This window comes from Galleria mellonella, unplaced genomic scaffold, assembly GCF_026898425.1.
Source record: "Galleria mellonella isolate WM207_F2 unplaced genomic scaffold, CSIRO_AGI_GalMel_v1 utg113, whole genome shotgun sequence".
Taxonomy (NCBI): domain Eukaryota; kingdom Metazoa; phylum Arthropoda; class Insecta; order Lepidoptera; family Pyralidae; genus Galleria; species Galleria mellonella.
The window spans coordinates 171,029-192,500 of NW_026441975.1; the positions used below are offsets into that span (position 1 = coordinate 171,029).

At 32.5% G+C, this 21,472-nt stretch overlaps 1 protein-coding gene across 3 annotated transcripts in view; it reads left to right on the top strand.

Moving 5' to 3' along the window:
• LOC113513030 (1-phosphatidylinositol 4,5-bisphosphate phosphodiesterase) overlaps nt 1–21,472 on the top strand; it is a 90,689-nt gene that overhangs the window by 28,928 nt on the left and 40,289 nt on the right. For all 3 annotated transcript variants that reach the window (XM_052892859.1, XM_052892857.1, XM_052892861.1), the window contains exons 2-3: nt 10,849–10,981; nt 17,597–17,710. In XM_052892859.1, coding sequence (XP_052748819.1) covers nt 10,925–10,981; nt 17,597–17,710 — 171 coding nt within the window. In that variant the 5' untranslated portion in view covers nt 10,849–10,924. The remainder of the gene's footprint in view (nt 1–10,848; nt 10,982–17,596; nt 17,711–21,472) is intronic.

Genomic DNA, 21,472 nt, shown 5'->3' on the forward strand with positions numbered 1-21,472 from the left:
TTCTTTTCTTGAGGGTTACGATGTCATAAATACAATAAATTAAGTACAAACACTTACGTTTATTTTTTACTCTGAGGTCTCAAGTTAGATACGACTGCATCGCAGTATAGTTCGTATAAAAGTGTTCTGGAATGCGAGAAAGAGGAGTGGGGAGGCCAGGTAAGCGCAGGACCCCTTCCTTATGTCCCTAACAATGCTTCAGTTCTGGTCTGACCGCCGTGCGGTGCGAACTGGCTTGTCACGCCATCTGTGAAGTTACCTCTTAACGAAACCCCGTCGGCATGGAGCCCGCTTCCGTTGAAGAGCAGCGCGTCGTAGATCGAAACTCGGCAAGAATGGCCGTGAAATTTTTGCCGATCTCAGAACAGTTTATGGGGATGATGCTGTGAAGGAACCAACCGTCCACAAGTGGCTAAAAAGATTCGAGACAATGTTGATTGTTTTTTTCGATGTTCGGGGGATTGTCCATCAAGAATTCGTCCCTCCAGGCCAGACAGTTGATGGAAAATTCTACGTCGATGTGCTCAGACGCCTCAAAGCTCGTGTGGCACGAGTTCGTCCAGAATTGGCGCGAGAGGGGCGTTGGATTCTTCACCACGACAATGCCCCTGCCCACACCTCTCTTGTTGTCCGTGAGTTTTTGAGTAAAAATTCCATTAGTGACCGAACAAACGTGTGACTTCTTCTTGTTCCCAAAAACCAAATTGGTACTTCGGGGGCGGCATTTGGGGGACATAAATGAGATAAAAAAAGCTACGACGGGGCAGCTGAGAAACCTACAACCAGAGGACTTTCAAGGAGCCTTCTCACAGTGGAAACGGCGTTGGCACAAGTGCATTATGTCACAGGGGGAGTACTTTGAAGGGGATAAAATTGATTTACCTGAATAATTGTAAAATAAAATTTTTAAAAAACTTTTATACGTACTTTCCGACAAACCTCGTATGTGTTGTTATAGATGGAGAATTTGAAGAACCACGTAGCGTACAGCACTGTTTAAGAAATATATCCTCCTGCGGACGTTTAGGTTATAGAACAAGCACCTTGCTATAGTTTTTTAAAAGACTAAAGCATAAATTCTTCAAAAAAGGGGTAAAGAGGTTTCTTTAATGTCGACAATGGATATTAGGAGTGTCTATTGGTTACGGTAGTCACTTACTATCAGGCGGGCCACTACATCCATCGACCTTTGCCATTATTTTAAGGTCATCGCTCTGTCTAGTACCTTCTGTTATTCAATTTCAGGTCTTTAAGTCATTATTTAACTTTTTTAATATTAAGACTGTAAGAAAACGACATTAATAAATTTCATTAACCACTGGTCTGTGGTCCACGTGGATAACCTCTATAGCTCTCTAATCGCATTATGCCTACACTCGCAGGCTTCGTAATGCCATTGTACAAATGAGATTTCATTGCTTTTTCATGCCTCGAGGTGGTGTTTTGTGTTCGTTAAGAAAAATTACTTTTCTGTAAAAACATTATGAAAATATGATAACGGCACCGCGTTTCATGTTTTTGTAATATTCGTTCTTTAAAGAGGCATTTGGGAAATAATTTTATTGGAAAGTTATTTACTGGAACAAGCCCTCGTTGATGGCTTTTCAAAGAAGTCTCATATTGTTAGGTTTCATTGAACAAAATTGTTTGTTGACTTTGAGCGTGATATTATTGGATATTTTTTATACAGATTGGAACGGAAAACAAGTTCATTTAGTACATCATTAATTTTCATTAATAAATGCCGATTTATCCTGTAAATTGATGACGTAACGTGACAATGCAGCTCAGTCTTTTCTTGTTAAACCTTATTTTATCAATAAGTAACATAGATCTAACAAAAAAATTATAGTTCATATGTTGATCCACATTGGTACTACGCACGAAAAAAATATTTCGGTTGCCATTGTAAATTTTTGATCTCATCAAATGAAAACGTCGTCTCCAATGCATATTATAAAATTATATAATATTTACTTTCACGGGTCATGAATTAGTAGAGCGGTACAGCTTCCTGGCGAACAGTGAGAACTTTTCTCACAAAGGCTCTATTTTACTACCACTGTACTGAGGCAATTTCTGACGGCTTCCGCGTTGGCATTCGTTCAAAGTTTGTTCCATATAAAGCGTAGGCTTTATGACATGTTCCAGCGGTGGCATATAAGTTTTTTGCTGTCGTTTCATATCAAAGTTTGTGAATGTTAACCGACCGAATTATGTTGCACCTTATTTCTATAACTGTACAAAACTTTACAGCATATTTATTTTTAACTTTATCACGTGTTTAACTTTGCATTAAGATACTGATGGATATTGTAGATTTTTAATACAATAAATTTAAATCCACCATCAAGAATCACTTGTAATGTCAAATAAAAGTACGCTGACTGAGAGCAAATATTTGGCACTTTAAATGTTACGTGCTTTCCAATATCTACAATGTGTCAAATAAAATAAAAAAAATATTTTAAATGTTAAGAGACTGATTTAAAAGTTGCGATGGCTGAAGTGTCTTTATCATTGATTTAACTCCTTACTAAACTGGATGGGAGATATTATAATATTATCTACGATTATATACTAGTATTAAATTATGATATTAAATAGGGAATAAAATAATATTGTGTTGCATGACACGTCTTAAAGCATATTTGCGCCTTTTAAAGAGGTATCAGACGTATCTGTGTGCCCGACCCTTGAAAATAAATAAGCTAATGTTATTCCTATAGCCTTGTTTATCCTGCCTACCTCTATCTATATCCTTGTCTTTCCTGCCTACCCCTATATCCTGCCTACCCCTATATCCTGCCACAAAATTCTGCATATATAAGTCTTAATGATACTTGGTTTAAATAAAATATAAAAGAAAATAAAATATACCCGCCTTGTTCGCTGTCAGTTAGGCGTAACCAGTTTGTCAGGTGACAACCCTTATTTGTGCCCATTTTTTTAAAGACAACACTAAATTATCGTATAAAAAATACCTTCATATAATGTAGATTTTATCAAAAATAACTAATTTCTTGTAATTATATCATCATCAAGAACAAAGCTTTAAATACTGTCATCCCGTACTTGACGCTATTTTTCATTTAATTAATTCTTAGGTAACCATATGTTACCGTATGTAGACAAGAACAATATACATATATAAAATATTTTCATGTGACAACCCTGGTTTGCCACAAACCACTGAGAGCATCATTTAAAGCAAGTTTCATTAAAAAGTTTAATATCTGCAGAATTCAGCGGCGGGATCTTGTGGAAGGAGTTCTTTTTCACTGTGCTAATATTACGAATGTGAAAAATTAGTTTTTTTGGTGTCTTGTTACTTTTAACTCTTTGAAGGCCTAATTAATTTTCATAAAATTTTAATCAGGTGGTATTTGAGATGATGAAGGACATAGACTATGTTTTATCCCGGTCAATCAATTTATCTCCGTGACGCAGACGAAGTCGCAGATAAACACTAGTATCTATATAATACTTAACATGCAATTTATCAAACAAAATTGATGGGGCATTTGTTTATTCTCGTGACTATCATTCTACGACGTGATGAGCTTTCATTAGAATTAGCTTTTATTATTATTGTAAACGATATTGTCTACATAATTATCTTATTAGTATTATTTCTTTTTAGTATTAAATGATTCAGCCGTGTAGTCCCGGAATATACTAGGCCACCGCTTCCCTTCATGTGGGTGTCGTAAGAGGCGACTAAGGGAACTTAATAATCGAGGAATAGACAACAGCGTCCCTTTTAAAACAACACCAAAGCTTAACTGCGGTTGCTAACCCGCCTGCTAAGCGTGGCAACTACTGACAAAACCCCTTAAGGAGAGGCATATATACGTAGACAGATAACAACCATATCATCATTAAATGATTGTATAAAATGTATATACTTTTGGTATGGTATGATTTATTTTTTTTTTTAAGTCCTTTACCTAATAAAGGAAACATTAAATGTGCACAATAATTCATAGTATTTTTATTGTTTTTCGCATAGGCATATTAAGAGGGCATTGGATAGGCCGTGCCCTCAGCAGATATATTTACTGCCAACCTCAGGATGCGCAAATTACATTCAACTATGTGCAAAAACACGCTTGAGAATACATATAAAGCTTTTAAGATGCCAGGCCTTTCAAGAAGATAATCTTAAATAGACCAATAGTTCTTCAATAAACTAAACATTATATACTATCAAAATATAATAGACACATACTAGACGCGTCTGATGTCAGTCGTAATGTTTTATTGCCAAATGAAAGTTTCCACATGATATTTTATGGGGTGGAATGAGTGCCTACCATATACTCCAATATACGGAACGTATACAATGTTATCATCAAGAATTTTGTCTCTCATTTAATAAATATTTTGGTAAAATTATTTGGTAAATACCTAATTCCACCATAATTTTCACTTCTTTCTATATCTCCCACTCCTACAGATATTTCCAGAAAACCTTTTAATGAATACATTATATATATATATATACTAATTAATAATTCGATCTAATTATAGTGAATGAATAGAATTAGTAGCCCAATTAATACAATTTGTAGTCGAATGATTTAAAAATCATTCGAATTATTTGAATAAATTGCTTAGACAAATAGCAATTGTATAAGTAAATACGCACATCGCTAGATTATATTATGGAACATTTGAGTATGTGCAAAATTTATTGTAAATTGGATATACATTTTATTACAGTATATAATGTAGATATTAAATTAAGTGTTTTTAACACGTCTCATTTAATCTATCCTAACTGATACACTCGGTTAACTGGAAGAAATTTATTTAAGGATAAACCTAACTGTGTTTCAACGTAAGTAATATCTCTTTATACAACAACATTTATAAATATAAATAATAAAATGAAGAATGTTATATAAAATCAAATTAAAAATGCTTTAGAATATACTACACATTGATTAGTATTCACAAATATTTAGCATGCATACATTAAGTACCTCACAAAAACACGCTAATTAAATTTTATATTTAAAAGAGTTGGCATTGAACTGTAGCACATATGTGTTATCTATACATATACCTAATTAACTTATCGTTTCATGCTTTAGGCAGGGCCGGATTATCCATTAAGCATTGTAGGTAACTACATAAGAGCTCTCATCAACTAGGGCCGCGTTACGACAAAAATATTTTTTCTAGTTTCTAAAAATTAAAAATTACATTTAAAGATTTGTATCCTACAAACTCTCAATGAAAATATTATTGGCTTGGTTTTTTTTTTATATATTATATATTTCAACATATTTCATAATGCATTTCAAGTTATTTTGTATTATAGTATTTTTTTGTGAGCGAGACATGTATTGCCTAGATTGAGACCCGACATGCTAAAGCCAGCCCTGGTTATATTAAATGGTTGTAGACTGAATATTCATGTCTGATATCATTTGTCGAAAATATGACCACAAAACAAAATAGTTGCTTAGTCAATATTAATACATAAATTCTGAAAAGCAGTAAAATGCATAATATTATTAGTTCAAAATTTGTTTATTCATTGTCTATTGAAATTTCAGTAAAAAGTAGTCTAAGAATTCATACCGTACTTATAAAAACTTATCTATAAGTAACAATTTTCAACATTAATCGATGTCCACTTGTACCTAAGAGTTTCTGTTTTCAACTTCCCACTCAAAGAAACTGAGTTCCGAGTCTTTCGAGTTCTAGACACAGTTTATTTCATAAGAGTGCTTTGAAACCTACCCCTTAAAACACGTGCTGTTTTAAATTTATTCTTTATAAATACTTAATATGAATTTTTAGATTAATTTTATGTTTTAATGACAGTTTATGAGATAGTGATTGATTCTCAATAAATAAATATTTAATTAGGACATACATAATGACGTACATGGTAAAAAAAATATTTTAACACTTGCTAAATCTCACGACTTTAGCTGCGTGAATCGGTACATAAAGTATCCTATATATGTAAATTAGGATATCATCTATCTGTATATCAAATTTCATTCAAATCCGTGTAGGTTTTGTGTGACAGTGTAACAAACCTCTAAACATCCATCTATCCATTCATCCATCCTTCCGTTCTTACTAATATTTTATATTAACGATCGGGGCTTAACGCGACGCGATTACAGGTAAATTTAATTAAATTAAGTCCCGATCGTGAATTTAAAGTATGTGTAAACAACGTGAAAGTTTAAAATTAACCAACTTTACAAATTTTCGCATGTAAAATACGAGTACCTTTCCCAATCATGCGATCAGTAACAATTATAGACTTCTATTGTATTCATTATTGAATTTTGTAATAAAGAATATGTAATTGTAAATTTAATTTATTATATTAATTATATTATGACATTTATATGCATATAATCTGTAGTCAATGTTGTGTACGCCTGCTATGGGTATGCATATCAGCATACTACATAAGAAATGTTATTTTAACTTATGTATAATATGTATACTGTTGGTGTGCCTAATTCGAAATAAATAAAAAAAATAAATAATTATTAAATCGGATAGTATTTTTAAATGTTTCATTACAAAATTCCTTTTTATTGTAACAAAAGAATACTTGGGTACTGTTTCTTAACCTTGGCCCATTCTGCAATATTTCATTAGCATAAGTCGACGTTTGAATTGGCAATTTTTAAGACAAGAATGTTATATGAGTAATTTCTCTCTAGAAAATGTAGATACTTTGGAATTTATTGGAAGTTAAAATTAGATTTTTATTGCCATCAAATATGTTTATTATTAAACTCGAGTACAGATATCAAATTGTTTCCATAATTACAAATATTATACTTTTCCATTTATTTTTAGCAACATAAATCCTTAGTTACAAAAAATAAATGGATATTAATGTAAAAGTGAATTTCTTTGTTTGATAACGACTTAACCAATCACTATGAAAGTTATACACATACTATATGGAATCAAGAAGGACACATAGTACTTTTTATCCTGGTTACTGAATATGTCCGAGCACGCGGACGGTATGGAATGGTAAACCTGCCTGCGCTGTCGGTGCACGCTGGCGATACACCAGTGAGAAATGATAGGTGAGAATGAAAGCAGACCAGTTGGTCCATTGCGACGATATCATTAAATTAACCACACTAGTATACCGCAAAGAGGTCGACTTGACAGGTTATATGCGTCTCCTTAAATATACTAGAGGAAGACTTTGTACAAAAGTCGATTGCTTGGGTATCTCTGTCCCATTCGTATTTCTTTCAGTTGAGTTTGCATGTGTTGTATTTCAGTTTGAAGGGTGGGATATGACCTAAATTTACTGGGTACAGAGGAATAACACCTGAGTCCTCAGGAATGACAATGCATGGGCGGTATCATGGGCGAAACAGTATACTCTGTTATGTCCATGGTACTGCTCATGTTTCATGTCGACGGTTACCACTTTCCATCAGGTGGGCCGTCAGCTTGTTTGCCATTCTAAGTTGTATAAAATATATATATAGGCTGGTGTATGAGTATGTATTTGCGACTGTCTGGGCAATGGACAAATTTTCAAATGCAGGGTTTCTCAGGGTCTCAAGACTTTTATATGGCAATTTATGAAGGGTTCACTCAATTCATCAGCAAACCATTGACAGCTGAAACGATAATATACGAATAAATATATTATGTAAGGACAAATGATGAATTATGATGAAGGAATAGCGAACTGTGAACCTGCAAATACTACGAGTATAAAGAGGTTTGGAGGACAATGTTAAATATGAAATTTGTTTATAATAATATTTCTAATTACGTTTTTATATATAAAATCTAGTGAATTTGTTATCAGTATGTAAAACATACATGACTTCAATGTAAAACATAAAATTTATAACCGACTTATACTAGATTAGATGTAATTTAGTGATTAATTTTACTATCGAATAAGGAATTGTGATTTTAATGGATAATTATTACACATAATACCTATTACGTAATTATAGGTAAATATTTTTTTATAAATTTATCTACCTGTTCAATATTTAAAAAAAATTATTTCTTTTATTAATATCTATTAATGTACAAAACATTTATGGTTATTTTCACATTCTTTTACCACGTACCTATTGCTAGCAATATACCCTAACAGATCGACCTCCACGTGGTCTTCTCTGGAAACCATCGTATTAATTCCAGATGTATTCATCACAATAACTGACTTACCATTTCATTCTCGCCTATTATCTCTTACTGGTATACCACCAGCGTGTACCGTTAGCGTAGGCAGGGTTATCATTACATTATCATCGATTAAAAAAGTATATCTTTGTAGTTAATACATTTACAATCAAAACAAAAAATATATACTATATTTTAATGTTTCGTTTTAATTAAATCCTATTATTATTATATATTATTAAATATTTAAATGTTTAAACATTTATGATCTTTATGTTTGTAAACTATTAAACGATTTTGAGATAGATAGGCGAAGCCACGGGAAACAACTAGTATCGAATAACAAGCAAAGAATTATTACGTAAACAAACAATTTTGTTACACGATAAATCGCATACGCCTGTATATTAATCTTGACAATTTATCTTGTACATTTGTAGGCAGGTAACGTAAAGACTACGTGGTTGCCAACTTATTTAGGCATTCTATCCCTCATAAATGGGTCAAGTTAGCAACTATGTGAAATATTCATCATCTATCTAGGTCACTATAACTATTTTCACTTCAAATAATCTACAGGGTGCGAGAGAAATATGTGTATTATAATATACTATTTATAGTATATATATATATATATATATTATATATTTATAGTATATATATTATAGTATATTTATAGTACATATATTTATAGGACACAGTAGTCTTACCATACCATTATCACCGTTAAAAAAAAACTGTCCACTGCGAGAGACATAGGTGTGTATTATAATGTACTATTTATAGTATATATATATATATATATATTATATATTTATAGTATATATATTACCAGTATATTTCTCTTACATATATTTAAAAAGGACAGTGGTCGCCCATTCTATTATCGAATAACACAGCGACAAAATAGTCTTAACTTTTAAAAGAAAAAACTAGGCGCGATTGCACACAGGTATAACTGAGGGCCTACCATGAAATGTTTTCCGAAATTTCGGAGCCAAACGAAACAGAAATTTGATGTTAAAATTACATAATACATGCCGTTTGGAAATATTAAAAATGTTAAAATATTGTTCCTTTGGACTTTTATGATAGGATGTATGATGAAAGAAATGTTAAACTCCATTTATTGGTCCGATTTTGGTATAACAAAACGACAAAATAGTCGAAATTTAATTTTTAAAAAACTGTTTTAAAACGTTGCTTATATTTTGACAACATTTATATTTTTCGTTTTTGTAATGGTCTTATAATTAAGGACTTTTTTCGCTAGACAGAAATTCGTATAAACCAGTGCTTCCATATTTTATGTACCTAAAAAAGAGACAGTTAACTCTTGACGATACCCCAAGGTACAGTTTGGAAACCCTTTACACGTATATCACGTAACAACCTTAAACAAAAAAAAACGGTTCATTTGTGATCTCATTACTGAAATCTATTTGAATATTTTTTTACCTGCTTATCCCAATTGGCATATATTTTGATGGTATAACGATTAAACACATTTTATTACAATCATTGTTCTGGGTTCGATCTCCATCTAGCGTTTATATGTATTATTTTTATATTATTATTAGTAAAAAGTCTTTATATGCACGTATAAGTATGTATTTACGAAAAATATAAATTAATATGTATATCAGTTCTCTATTACTTATATTTCATGTTATTTTTATCTAAACTAAGTAGCGCTGTATAAATGTCCAATTATAATAATAACTAACATACGTGTAGGTACAAGTATAATAGTGAAAATAAAAAGTTACCGTATGACGGGCAAAAATTAGACTGAATAAAATTAATGCTGGCAACACTGTTGTATGTTCTGAAAATATTCCTGACGTAACATAAACGCTATCACAGCGGCAATCATAAAAATATATAAACTTAGATTTACTTAATTGATGACACAACAACCATTTTCTACGGTTCTGTTCATATCGCAACGATTAATCAAAATAAAATCCAAGTATATTAGTTGTAAGTTTAATTGAAGTTGGAACTATAGCGTCCTTACTCCGAGGTCAACCTCCATGACCCCTGTCCGGGTCTCTAGATAAGGACGACACTTAACGAGAGGGGACTCGCCCAATCTTAAGCCTAATTGGGTACTGTTAAGATGCGGGTAACAGTAGATTGAATAAAGTGGGCGAATGGACGTTCCTAGTATTTTCGCAGAAATAACAGTTGATTAAATTGCTTTTGTGGTTAATAACATTGTTATTATCGTGTCATAAGATGTTTATAAGATCATCTAGAGAACAAAACATATGACGTCAACTGTAACGCGTAAAAGCGTTCGTTCAATTCTCATTAAGGTCATTTCATAAATTTGGTCCGCTACAATTTTTTTCTCCTCAATATTATAAATATATTACTTGATTGACACTAAAGTTTAAATGAAATTAAATTGCTTTAAAAAAAAAATTTTTTTTCGTTGTTGCCCTAACTCAAAATTCGACTGCTCAACAACATAAAAGTGACGATATTAAATATTCATTCACGTCTCAAAATTACAAAAGAGAATAATTTTAATAATAGGTGGTGCCATGGAAAATTATGTTGGAATATTTAAGAATTTTAACATAATTTTCCATATTATGTAAAAGTATAACGTGAAAAGAAACCCTGTTATGAGAAAAGTAAATGAGCCATAGTAATTTTCTACCATTGTCATTTTATTTACAGATTGCTGTGGAAGATGGCTAGCTTCTAAGAAATAGCGGGAAAAGTTTGCGGCGTAGACTAATATCAACCTTGCAGGATGACGAAAAAGTTTGAATTCAATTGGCAGATCCCCGTTCCAGAGCCCTTGTTACAGGTATGTTCAACATTGAAACTAATCCTATTTATATTATAAGTATAAATGTGAAAGATGTTTGTATGTTTGTTACTCTATCACGTTTAAGCGACTGAACGGATTTGAATGAAATTATCTACACGGGTAGATTATATCATAACACTTAAGTTATTTTATATTCACGCAGACAAAGCTATGAGGAAACAACTGGTATAAATATATAGTACTTCGTAATATACCGTGTAAACTCATATTTTTTTACAATTATCGTCATATCAGTCATTATGTGCCCAATGCTGAACATATAATGTACATAAAACTCATATTGAGGGAGTTTGCCAGTAGTTGCCGCGATTGGCAGGCGGGTTGACAGCCGCAGTTAGGCTTTTAGAGATGTTTTAAGAGGAACGCTGCTGCCCATCCGTCTACCATTAAATTCCAGTCGCTTCTTACGACACCCACAGGAAAGTAAAGGGTGGCCTATTCTTTGCCGTAATCACACAGCATAAAATATACTAGATAAATACTACTAAAATAAGATACTTGAAAATAATAATTTACATAGTAAATATTATTTATTAAATACTTATATAAATATTTGTGTGCGTTTTCCAAAAGAAGGTTTTAAATGACATTTTTCTTTACATGTATGTTACCCGATATCTCCGCGAACTCCGAACCGATTTTAATAATTCTTGCAAATAATAAGGTTTATTATCGTATGCCACTAATAAAAACAATAGTTCTCATATATTTTTTTGCTGTATTCCACACTTAAATTGAACAATAAAAATACTTGTGATAGGCGATTTTTTTTTATGGGTGATAATGGAATGGTAAACCCCACCGCGCTATCGGTATACACCGGCGGGGCACCAGTGAAGGATGATAGGTGAGGATGAAGCAGGTCAGTTACCCCATCGTGACGAATTAAACCAGAATTGTTCACGATAGTTTAGATAGAACCACGTGGAGGTCGACCTAATAGGGCATATTGCTAGCAATGGGGCTGTCAAAATCCATTGCTAATAATCCCTTTCCCCCCTCTGATAAGCGATTGGTGTGATTTTGTAGCATTTATTATAATTAACTATTTTTAAAGGTTATTTAGTTTCGTTAATAACTTTGCTGGATTTAGTATTATTAATTTCCTTATCATCACCATCATGTCAGCCATTAACTGTGCACTGCTGAACATAAGCTTCCCCCATAGACTGTCTTTGCCATTGGGAGGTTCAATACCCTATATATAAGTACTTATATAGTCTAATTTCATTATACCCTGTAAGTAATTATATGCAGGTTATTATGCTTACTTTAGTTTACTTACTCTCTTTATTTTTAAGGCTTGCAAATCTGCATATATATCTACTTCCCGATAATATACTTCAAGTATCTAATATTTTAACTACTTGTTAAAGATTCGATTATATTCTAGTAATGCAAATAGCTCGTTCTTAATTGCTTCGGCTTATGAGATTCTAGGCTGCTGCGACAGCGGAAATATAATTTTACGGAACGGTGCTTTAATGTTTTCACTCTATAGTCTATAAATGTTAATATCTTAAAATGACAGCCTGTTTATATTTTGAGTACGGAATTAATATTGATGAGTAAATGCGCTGAGGGAGTTACAAGGCTGTTTATTTAGTAGGCACATAGATTATGTTCATTATGAATGCAAAACTTCGCATACTTGTGCTATGTGATGTTTGGATTTGTAGTGTTTAAGTATATAAGGGAAACCTTTACCGAATATTTTTCCTTCTTAATAATATCAATGTAATGACATAATATTACGATTTTGTAAAAATATAATTATCGAATCGTGTATAAAATGCTGGAATAAAAAGTACGTTTTAATTTAAATCTTCCTAAAATATAAATGTAAAAGTATAATGATTATATAGTGTGAATTAATCCTTCCGTCTAGCTATGGGTAATGACGGTTCCATTAAGATTTCTATAAATTCCTCTTTTGCACAACAATGGCGAAAAAATAGGTCATCACCCATTTCAATATTGTCCGTACTGTCGGATATGTATATTCATTTTCATATTATACATAGTCGAAGTTTCATGTAGTCGTAAGCTGCAAGTAATCCCCTTCTTAATAAAAATTGTAAGTAATCATTATTTGGATTCTTTTTTATTTGAGCCAATTTTCTTATTTAAAACTAAGTAATGGAATAGACTAATAGATAAAACATATTTATGAGTCAGTTTACAAATAAAATATACGATTAATGAATAAAATTATTTTACTACCACATCTGGCTGGCGTACGCGACGACGACTCGCGCTTGCCAGTTTTATTTTTACATAACCAACGGTTTATTGCTTAAGATACTGAAAATGGCATGTCTCTGTCAATGTCTAGGAAATTGTTATAGAAATGCGCCGTAAATCAAAGTCGAACGTAAGTGTTTACGAAAACAACATTTCACTCCCGCCCACATAGGGGATCGGGTGAAGCACGTGCGCGCACTCTTAAGCTGGATCCCCGGCTTGAATTTCTCATTCTGATGAACCGAAATCGAACGACGAAACTGCTGGGTTACTCTCGAAATACATTCCAATACATTTGATATTGGAATTGTGACGTCGCACTCTTGAATTGCAACACTAGCGACATATTGGTGACATATGTTAGCATTACCTTCAAAGGAAATACAAAGCTATTGGATTAATATTGTAATTGGTTTATTCGACACTCTTATCGCTATTTTGGTATATTAGTGTAACTAACGTGTCAATATAACTTGGCAATTTACAGTAACATGCGATTAGTGTAACTTGCCAAAATAAATGCGATCACATTATTTACCTAATTCGTATACTAATTGTAGCCTTGCAGGAGTGCGATAAAAAATTTTCATTGTCAATAGATTGGATTGGAATCAATATTGAGATTAGAGTTCAGATTAGAGTTTATCAGGTACATATGCTACTACCATATCACTATTCTCACGACCTGTATTATTAAAAGGAGACTATATCGCTTATCGTTTTGAATGGACAGATACCTATTCCATTATTTCAAAATAGTCGTAGTCATAGTCGCAAAACTACCGAATTATAAAAAAAATCCAATAACTTACTTTCGTAAAATAGCTGTATAATCTAATGGTACTTTCGTGTAGCTTGCAATGTGGCCTGTCTGAAATTTGAACCATGGGATGGCTTTAGTGAGTTCTACTACACTAACGATGCGGCGACGTCACCGTTATCAGCAATTATTGGAAATAATTAAAAACCACAATCGTCGGTCCATTTTTAGTAAAATACAATAATATAATAATTAATCTGTAAAGGAAAAGATTTATTAATAAAAAAAAAAACTCAACAATATTAATTTTTATGTCTATATATCTGAACTCTCCTCAAAAGTAGTAATTTCGAAAAGAGTAAATAAACTTAGTAATCTCTCTACTTAAATTATTTTGAAAATCTTATACAGCATAAAAGGTATTTTAAGAAATTATCATAGTAGTGAAAAATAACGCTATAAAATATATAAATCTGTGAAAAATCCATAATTAATAGTCAGACCGACATGACGGCAAACTGATATATAGTATTTTAAGTATGCATATACTATACTAATAATAAAACTCAGAGTAGTTTAAAATAATCCCCGGTAAATTAAAATGTTTCGTTTCATTTTACACTGGAGCTATTTAAGGGCAGGTCTAAATGTTGACCACAAGTTTAGAAAATAATAATATAAGCTCGTAACCGCGTTGCCCTTCGAAATGGCTAGGCTAATTTTAATCCAGACAAAATCCTTTCTATTTTAAAATAAGGCAAAAGGCAACATTATCTTCCTACCCTTATTCCATATGATTTAACACCGGCATGATGTTTTTCTTCCATTCATATCTATTTACGGTTTATTTGCTGCTTTCTTTCTTGTTATATTATCTTTTATATAGTCCAACCATCTTCCTTTAATCTTCCCTACTCTTTAAATACCCAAATTTATACTTAATATTTTGTTTCCATATGAATACCATGCTTAAGTAGTTTTCAACAAAAATAAATAAATACAAGTAATATAAAACTATAGTTAGCCGTTCAACAATTAGCATACCGCAGTTCCGTCACAGTAGGAAGTTGGCTGCTGGCCAGGGACGACTATCAATCAAAGATTAATCAGCGCGCCTCCTGAAAACCGTACCATCTACTTGAAATGTGACGGCAAACCTGATAAAAAGCTGTCACCACCATCTATATGGATAGACCGTTTATTCAATTTTATGATGTAGGAATCTATAAATAAGAAGAATCTATTTTTATAGGCAATTTATAAATTGGGATGAGTGTGTGTATTATCAATATATTGCTTTCTTGATTCATTTCATGTGACACTGTGTGGTAGTAGAGTAAACAATGTGACACAACTCTTTCTTATCTCTAGAATATCGTAAGAAGTGAGTAAGCAAACAAAGAACAGTACATGAGTACAAGGGAAGAGTTTTTAATACCATAACTCAGATTACGCTTTCGGTATACGCTAGCGGAGCACCAATGAGAGGTGATAGGTAAAGATGAGTTGGTTTATCGTAATGTATTTATCAAGAATTAATCATGATGGTTACCAGGAGAATCGCGTGGAGGTCGAATTTCGGGGGAGAGGATTATTAGTAATGAAGACTAGCCGCCCATTACTAGTAATATAATCTGTTTCCGTGCGATCTCTTCTGGAAACCATGGTGGTCATTTCCTAAGGAATTATTCAAGCTGAAACGGACTTCAACTTTGCCTAACATCGCCTACTGGTACCCCACCAGCAAATACGAGTACAGACAGCTCACGCCGGGTTACCATTACATTTTCATCCCATAAGAAATAGTTATTTCAATTGTCAAACATGGTAAGTACTGACAAAATTCCCTAATGGTCAACTACCATAAGGACTGGTCCCGTTCTTATGGCAATCATTACAGGAAAACTATATTTAGCAGTGGACTGCTGATATGATAATGATGGTAAAAAAATGTTAGAATCTTTTAGTATGGGAACGTGCTATTATGTGGTCTAATATAAAGATGATATGATATGTACTTACCTCAGTAGGTCACATAATACTCTGTCTAATATCATAGATCCAAAGCCAAGAAAATATTCATGCAATTGATGTTTTGACATTCAACACTCAAAACGTCTTTGCCCACTATTTATAAACGGCCAATAAAAATAGACTAGTTTTTTTATAGATTCCTACTTCATAAAATTGAAAAACAAGCGAAATATTATTACGACCCTGGCCTTGATAATACATCAAACGTTTGGGAGTCAATTTATTATAAGAGAGCCACATTCTTATTTATATTTATACTATGTATAAAACAAAATCGCGATCCACATACATATATATTTTTCTCCGCTTACTTTTAAACAAAGTTTTTTATGAGCGGATTTTTTTTAATGGCTGATAATGGAATGGTAATCCCGCCTGCGCTTTCAGTATACGATGGCGGAGCACCAGTGAGAAATAAAGATGAAATGAGATAAAGATGAAAACAGGTCTATTGGCCCACAATAACGAATTCATAAAGAGTTAATCAAGATGGTTTCCAGAGGAAAGCGCGTGGAGGTCGATCTGATAATGTATATTGCTAACAATGGAGCTGTTATATCTCCACTACTAACAATCCGTTTCTCCCTCTCAGCTTTTGCTTTCATTTAGATATATTTATAGAGATTTATATGTAGAATAGTACCCAATTTCAGATAATACAGGACAGGATAGGACAGGATAGAAGATAAAAGCAGGTCAGTTAGCCCATAGTGATGAATTCCACAAAAATTAACCACGAAAGGGGAATCGCATAGATGTCGACTTGAATGGGTTGCTAGAAATAGAGCTATTCAACCGCATTGCTAACAATCCCTTCCCCTTCTCACGCTTGTTAGGCTATCGGATGTCATACATTCGAGTGTAACCAATATCAAAATAAGTCAGACACTTTCCATTTATGATATTTATTAATAAGTGAATTATATTTTTAGTCCGAAAAATAAAGCTTGGGGTTTATAAATTTTTACTGTGATTGTGTAACTTTGAAATATTTTTTGTTAGTGAGTAATTTTCGAGTATAATTAAATTATTAGTATTATTTTAATATGTATTGTATTTAACATCTCCCTTTTATGGGGGTAAAATGTTCAGCCATGCGGGCCTTAGCCAAGCATGGTTGACTCTAAATTATATATGAAGACGATGACAATGAGGAAAGAAATTTGTATTAGTATTGATATTTTTTAATTATGGAAATGTCAGTTGTGTGGAATTGTTCTCCGCGACTGAGACGTAGGAATGATTGAATAATCGTTTAAAACGTTTCCGTATTTATATTAAGTAGTAAGGATAAAAACGTTTAATTTTCTTGAGTAACTTTCATTTTATGAAACTTAAATATTTCCCCATTGTGTTGCTGGCAACTTAGACAATCGGTTTTTTTTTATATATTTGTATGTTTATGTTCGATTTCATACACTTTTTTTTTAATATATCTATCTATATATTTTTTTTAATATTCTGAATACACAGTTTACGAAGACGTGCATTGTTTGATTAATCGTTAAGCACACATTGTATCGTATTTTTTTAAATATATAATTTTATTGCAGGGCGCAGTATTTGACAGATGGACAGAAGAGAAGGATAACACCGAATTAGAGCAGAATTGTTTATTCAAAGTAGACGAGTATGGATTTTTTATCTACTGGAAGAGCGAAGGCCGGGTGAGTAGTGTTTTATGATTATTTTAAAAATCAGGGGTTTTATGGGTCATAATGAAATGGTAACCTTGATTGTGCTACTGGTATAAGCTAGCGGGAAACCAGTGAGAGATGACACGTGAAAGTGATGAAATCAGATCAGTTGGCCCATTGGTTTTTTTAATATGTGAAAATGGAATAGTAACCTTGCCTGTGCTATCGGTATACTTTGGCGGGGTACCAGTGAAATTCCTATCCCGGTGTAGGTGAAAGTAGGTTAGTTGGCCCATCGGTAGAATTCAACAAGAATTAACCACGATAATTTCCAGGGGAAACTGCGTGAAGGTCAACCTAATAAGGTGAATTACTAGCAATGGAGCTGTTAGACCCCATTACTAATAATACCTTTCTCCTGACTACGATGATATCCAGGGTGACCGCGCAGAGGTCGACCTGACACACCGTGAACATACCTTATGTTACTAGCAGTAGGGCCTCTATTCCTCATTGCCTTAAACAGGAGAGTTAAAACTCGCTTTACACTAATCATAATAGAACATATTTAGTATAATCCGCCTAGTTCAATATATCTTTCGCACTGAGGAACTAATATCAGTGGATTGATACAGTTTCATTGGCGAATTATACTGAGTAAATCCTATTATTATTCTTGTAATTTGGGTTCATTAAACTCCCTAGAGGGAGCGTAACATATTTTTATATAAGTTTCAAAATCACATTATCAGTATAGGATGTCTTAAACCTGTCGAACTACGTTATATGTGCTCAAACCATATATGTATGTACTAAATTATAATTCTGTCTATGCGAACTAAAAGGAGCAAACCCAATGCACACTATTACAATCGGGGACTTTCAAATACCCTATTTAAAAAAACACAGTGCCCTAAGTAGGTAACAAATACCATCTGAGACTGCCTAATAAAGTCTTAAATGAAAATTAATAATGTTTAATATCTTTATTTATTAAATATGAATAATTTCTATATTTAGTTGTTAAATATTACCATCAGGTGAGCCGCATGCTCGTTTATATTGCTGTAAAAATATATATATATAGCAGAATGAATGAATGAATGATGAATGGAGCTGAAGAGCTCTGAAATAGGTAGGTATTTGTAACGTACATTGTTTATAGGTGAACGAACTGTGAGCTGTGATTATATTATTTATAGTATATTATATTATTTGTTAAATTTAACATTCATCATTATCATATCTGTCCACTCCTAAATGTAGGCCTCCCCTATAAACTGCCATAACGAATGGTCCTGAGACACTTGCCTACATTGACTTCCTACAATGCATTTGAGGTCATTACTCTGTCTAGTGAGGGCTCGTCTTACACTGCGTTTGCTCGTACGTGGTCGCCTCTCAAGAACCTTTATTCCCCATCGGTTGTCAGTTCTTCGAGCTATATAACTAGTCCATTGCTACTTCAACTTGCTTATCCTTCGAACTATGTTGATCACTTTGGTTCTTTCGCGTATATCCTCATTTCGAATTCCGTTACGCAAATTTAACATTATTACAAGTTTATTGTGACGGCCCACCTGATGGAAAGTGGTAACCGTCGCCTATAGACACGAGCAACCATGGACATAAATATTATTATGATAATGCGTTGCCATGAGAACTCAGGTGTTATATAAACATATTTAAATCATGTAAACACAACTGCTTCACGGTTGAAACATGAATGGGACAGAAGTGCCCAAGCAATCGACTTTTGCACAAAGTCTGCCTCTGGTAAATAATCCATCTGGTAATTATGCATTATATAAACATATTTAAATCATGATTATTACAGTGCAGCATATTTTTACCTATTGTACCTAAACTTCAGGTAGCCTACAAACTCTTAATAGCAGAGTACGTTATCCTCGTAGGAGTAAGAGTACTTTAAACTAAATTACTAAAGAAGCTCGTTAGGCACAAATTTTGGGGTTTATGTTTTACACTGAAATTTCATTAACTGTTCTAATGAATATTTCTCATACTTTCAAGAGTGCCATAATACAGAGGGTCGAATTCTACTTTATATTATATCCCATTAAATTAAAATATAAAATTTTGTTTGTTTGTAAAGTTTCTTATATTTAAATTTTTATCTTAGCTTCCTAAATAACTTATTCGTTTATCCAATATGTTTTGTGTTCTAATAAAATAATAAAAAATAGGTATCTAGTAATAAATATAATTATTTATGAATAAATCAAATGAGTATAACTACATTGTATAATATTGCATTATACAATGTAGGGATTAAAAGAAACAATAAATAATATAACCAGATATACTTGTATAAATACAGTTAGGCAGTCTAATTATTATTAGTTGTTATAAACAATTTTTTATTAATTTTAATAGAAAATTGCCTCTCGCATATAATAATAATATAATAATAACTTTATTTCCTTAAACAAATGTATGTAATAATATGTACTACTACTTTCCCTATGTTGGAAGAAGAACTTACCCAATAGATGAGTTGGTAAATATATTTTTTTAATTATTCGGAGTGATAGTTTACAGCTCATATAATTATTGTCTGTGGTAAGGTAATCCCAACTGTTGTAATAAAATTTTCAGTCCCAGTTTTTGAGGATTGTTGAATTTTTAAGAGATATTTCATGCCTCTTTCATTATTCTATAATATGTACAACTTTGTGTGTGCCTGTAGTGGCAGCTTACATTAGACGTAGGTACTGCAATGAAAGTCTGTAGCCGGCTTTATTTCCCAAGGGTTGTCGATAGTATTATGCATGCTTATTATATATAGCTATTTATTTAACTCTGAGGTATACACGAAATAAAAATAGCACTTAAGGCACAGTATAACGCTACCACTACCGTTCTCCACAGTTTTCCAAGTATCTATGAGCTAGTGAATGTGGCTGATTTTTATACATCCATATTACCTATATGGATACAGATCGGATATCTATATGTTGGGTTTTTCTGAATATTAATGGTGAAAAAATAGGTTAACATCCATTTTAGATAGATAGATAGATAGATAGATAGATGACATTTATTACCATTACTAAGAAATTAAAACAACAAAAAGGAAAAAAAAAAAAAACAATTAATGTTGCTGGTAATAGGAGCCGCCTCAGCTATTGCTATATATGTACAGCTCCAGCGAGATGTACCTATATAGCGCTGATTTTCAGGCGGCCCCTTAACTTCTTTACCTTTAGCATGCGTGCGGATCGCTAATACTTATTTCTCGGATGGGAGACTCAACACGCTTGCCAACAAATACATAATACATTACAACACATACATAAAACATTACAATAAATACATAAAACATTACAACAAATACACAAAAAATTACAACCAAAACCGAGAAGAATAGACTCTGAATAAATTATCGCACTTCACAATGACAGAATCATAAAAAAATCGTGAAGCGTCAGTTTCTCAACTGTTTTGAATTTGTTTCTCCAATAAGACTTTTTTAAGTTTATTTTTTAAAGTAATTTGGGACATATTAACATGCAAAGGAGGTGGTAGATCATTCCAGATTTTTGCTGCAGAAAACCTGAAACTTCCTCTAAAGAAAACAGTTTTATGTGCAGGAAGCTTAATTCTGTCTGTAAATTTACTTCTAGTATTTCGACTATGTATATCTTTCGTCCAAAAAATTTTTTCATATAGATACTTAGGTTTTTTATTATGTGCAATTTTATGAATGAAACTGGCCAAATGGAGTTCTCTTCTTATGTGCAATTTTATGAATGAAACTGGCCAAATGGA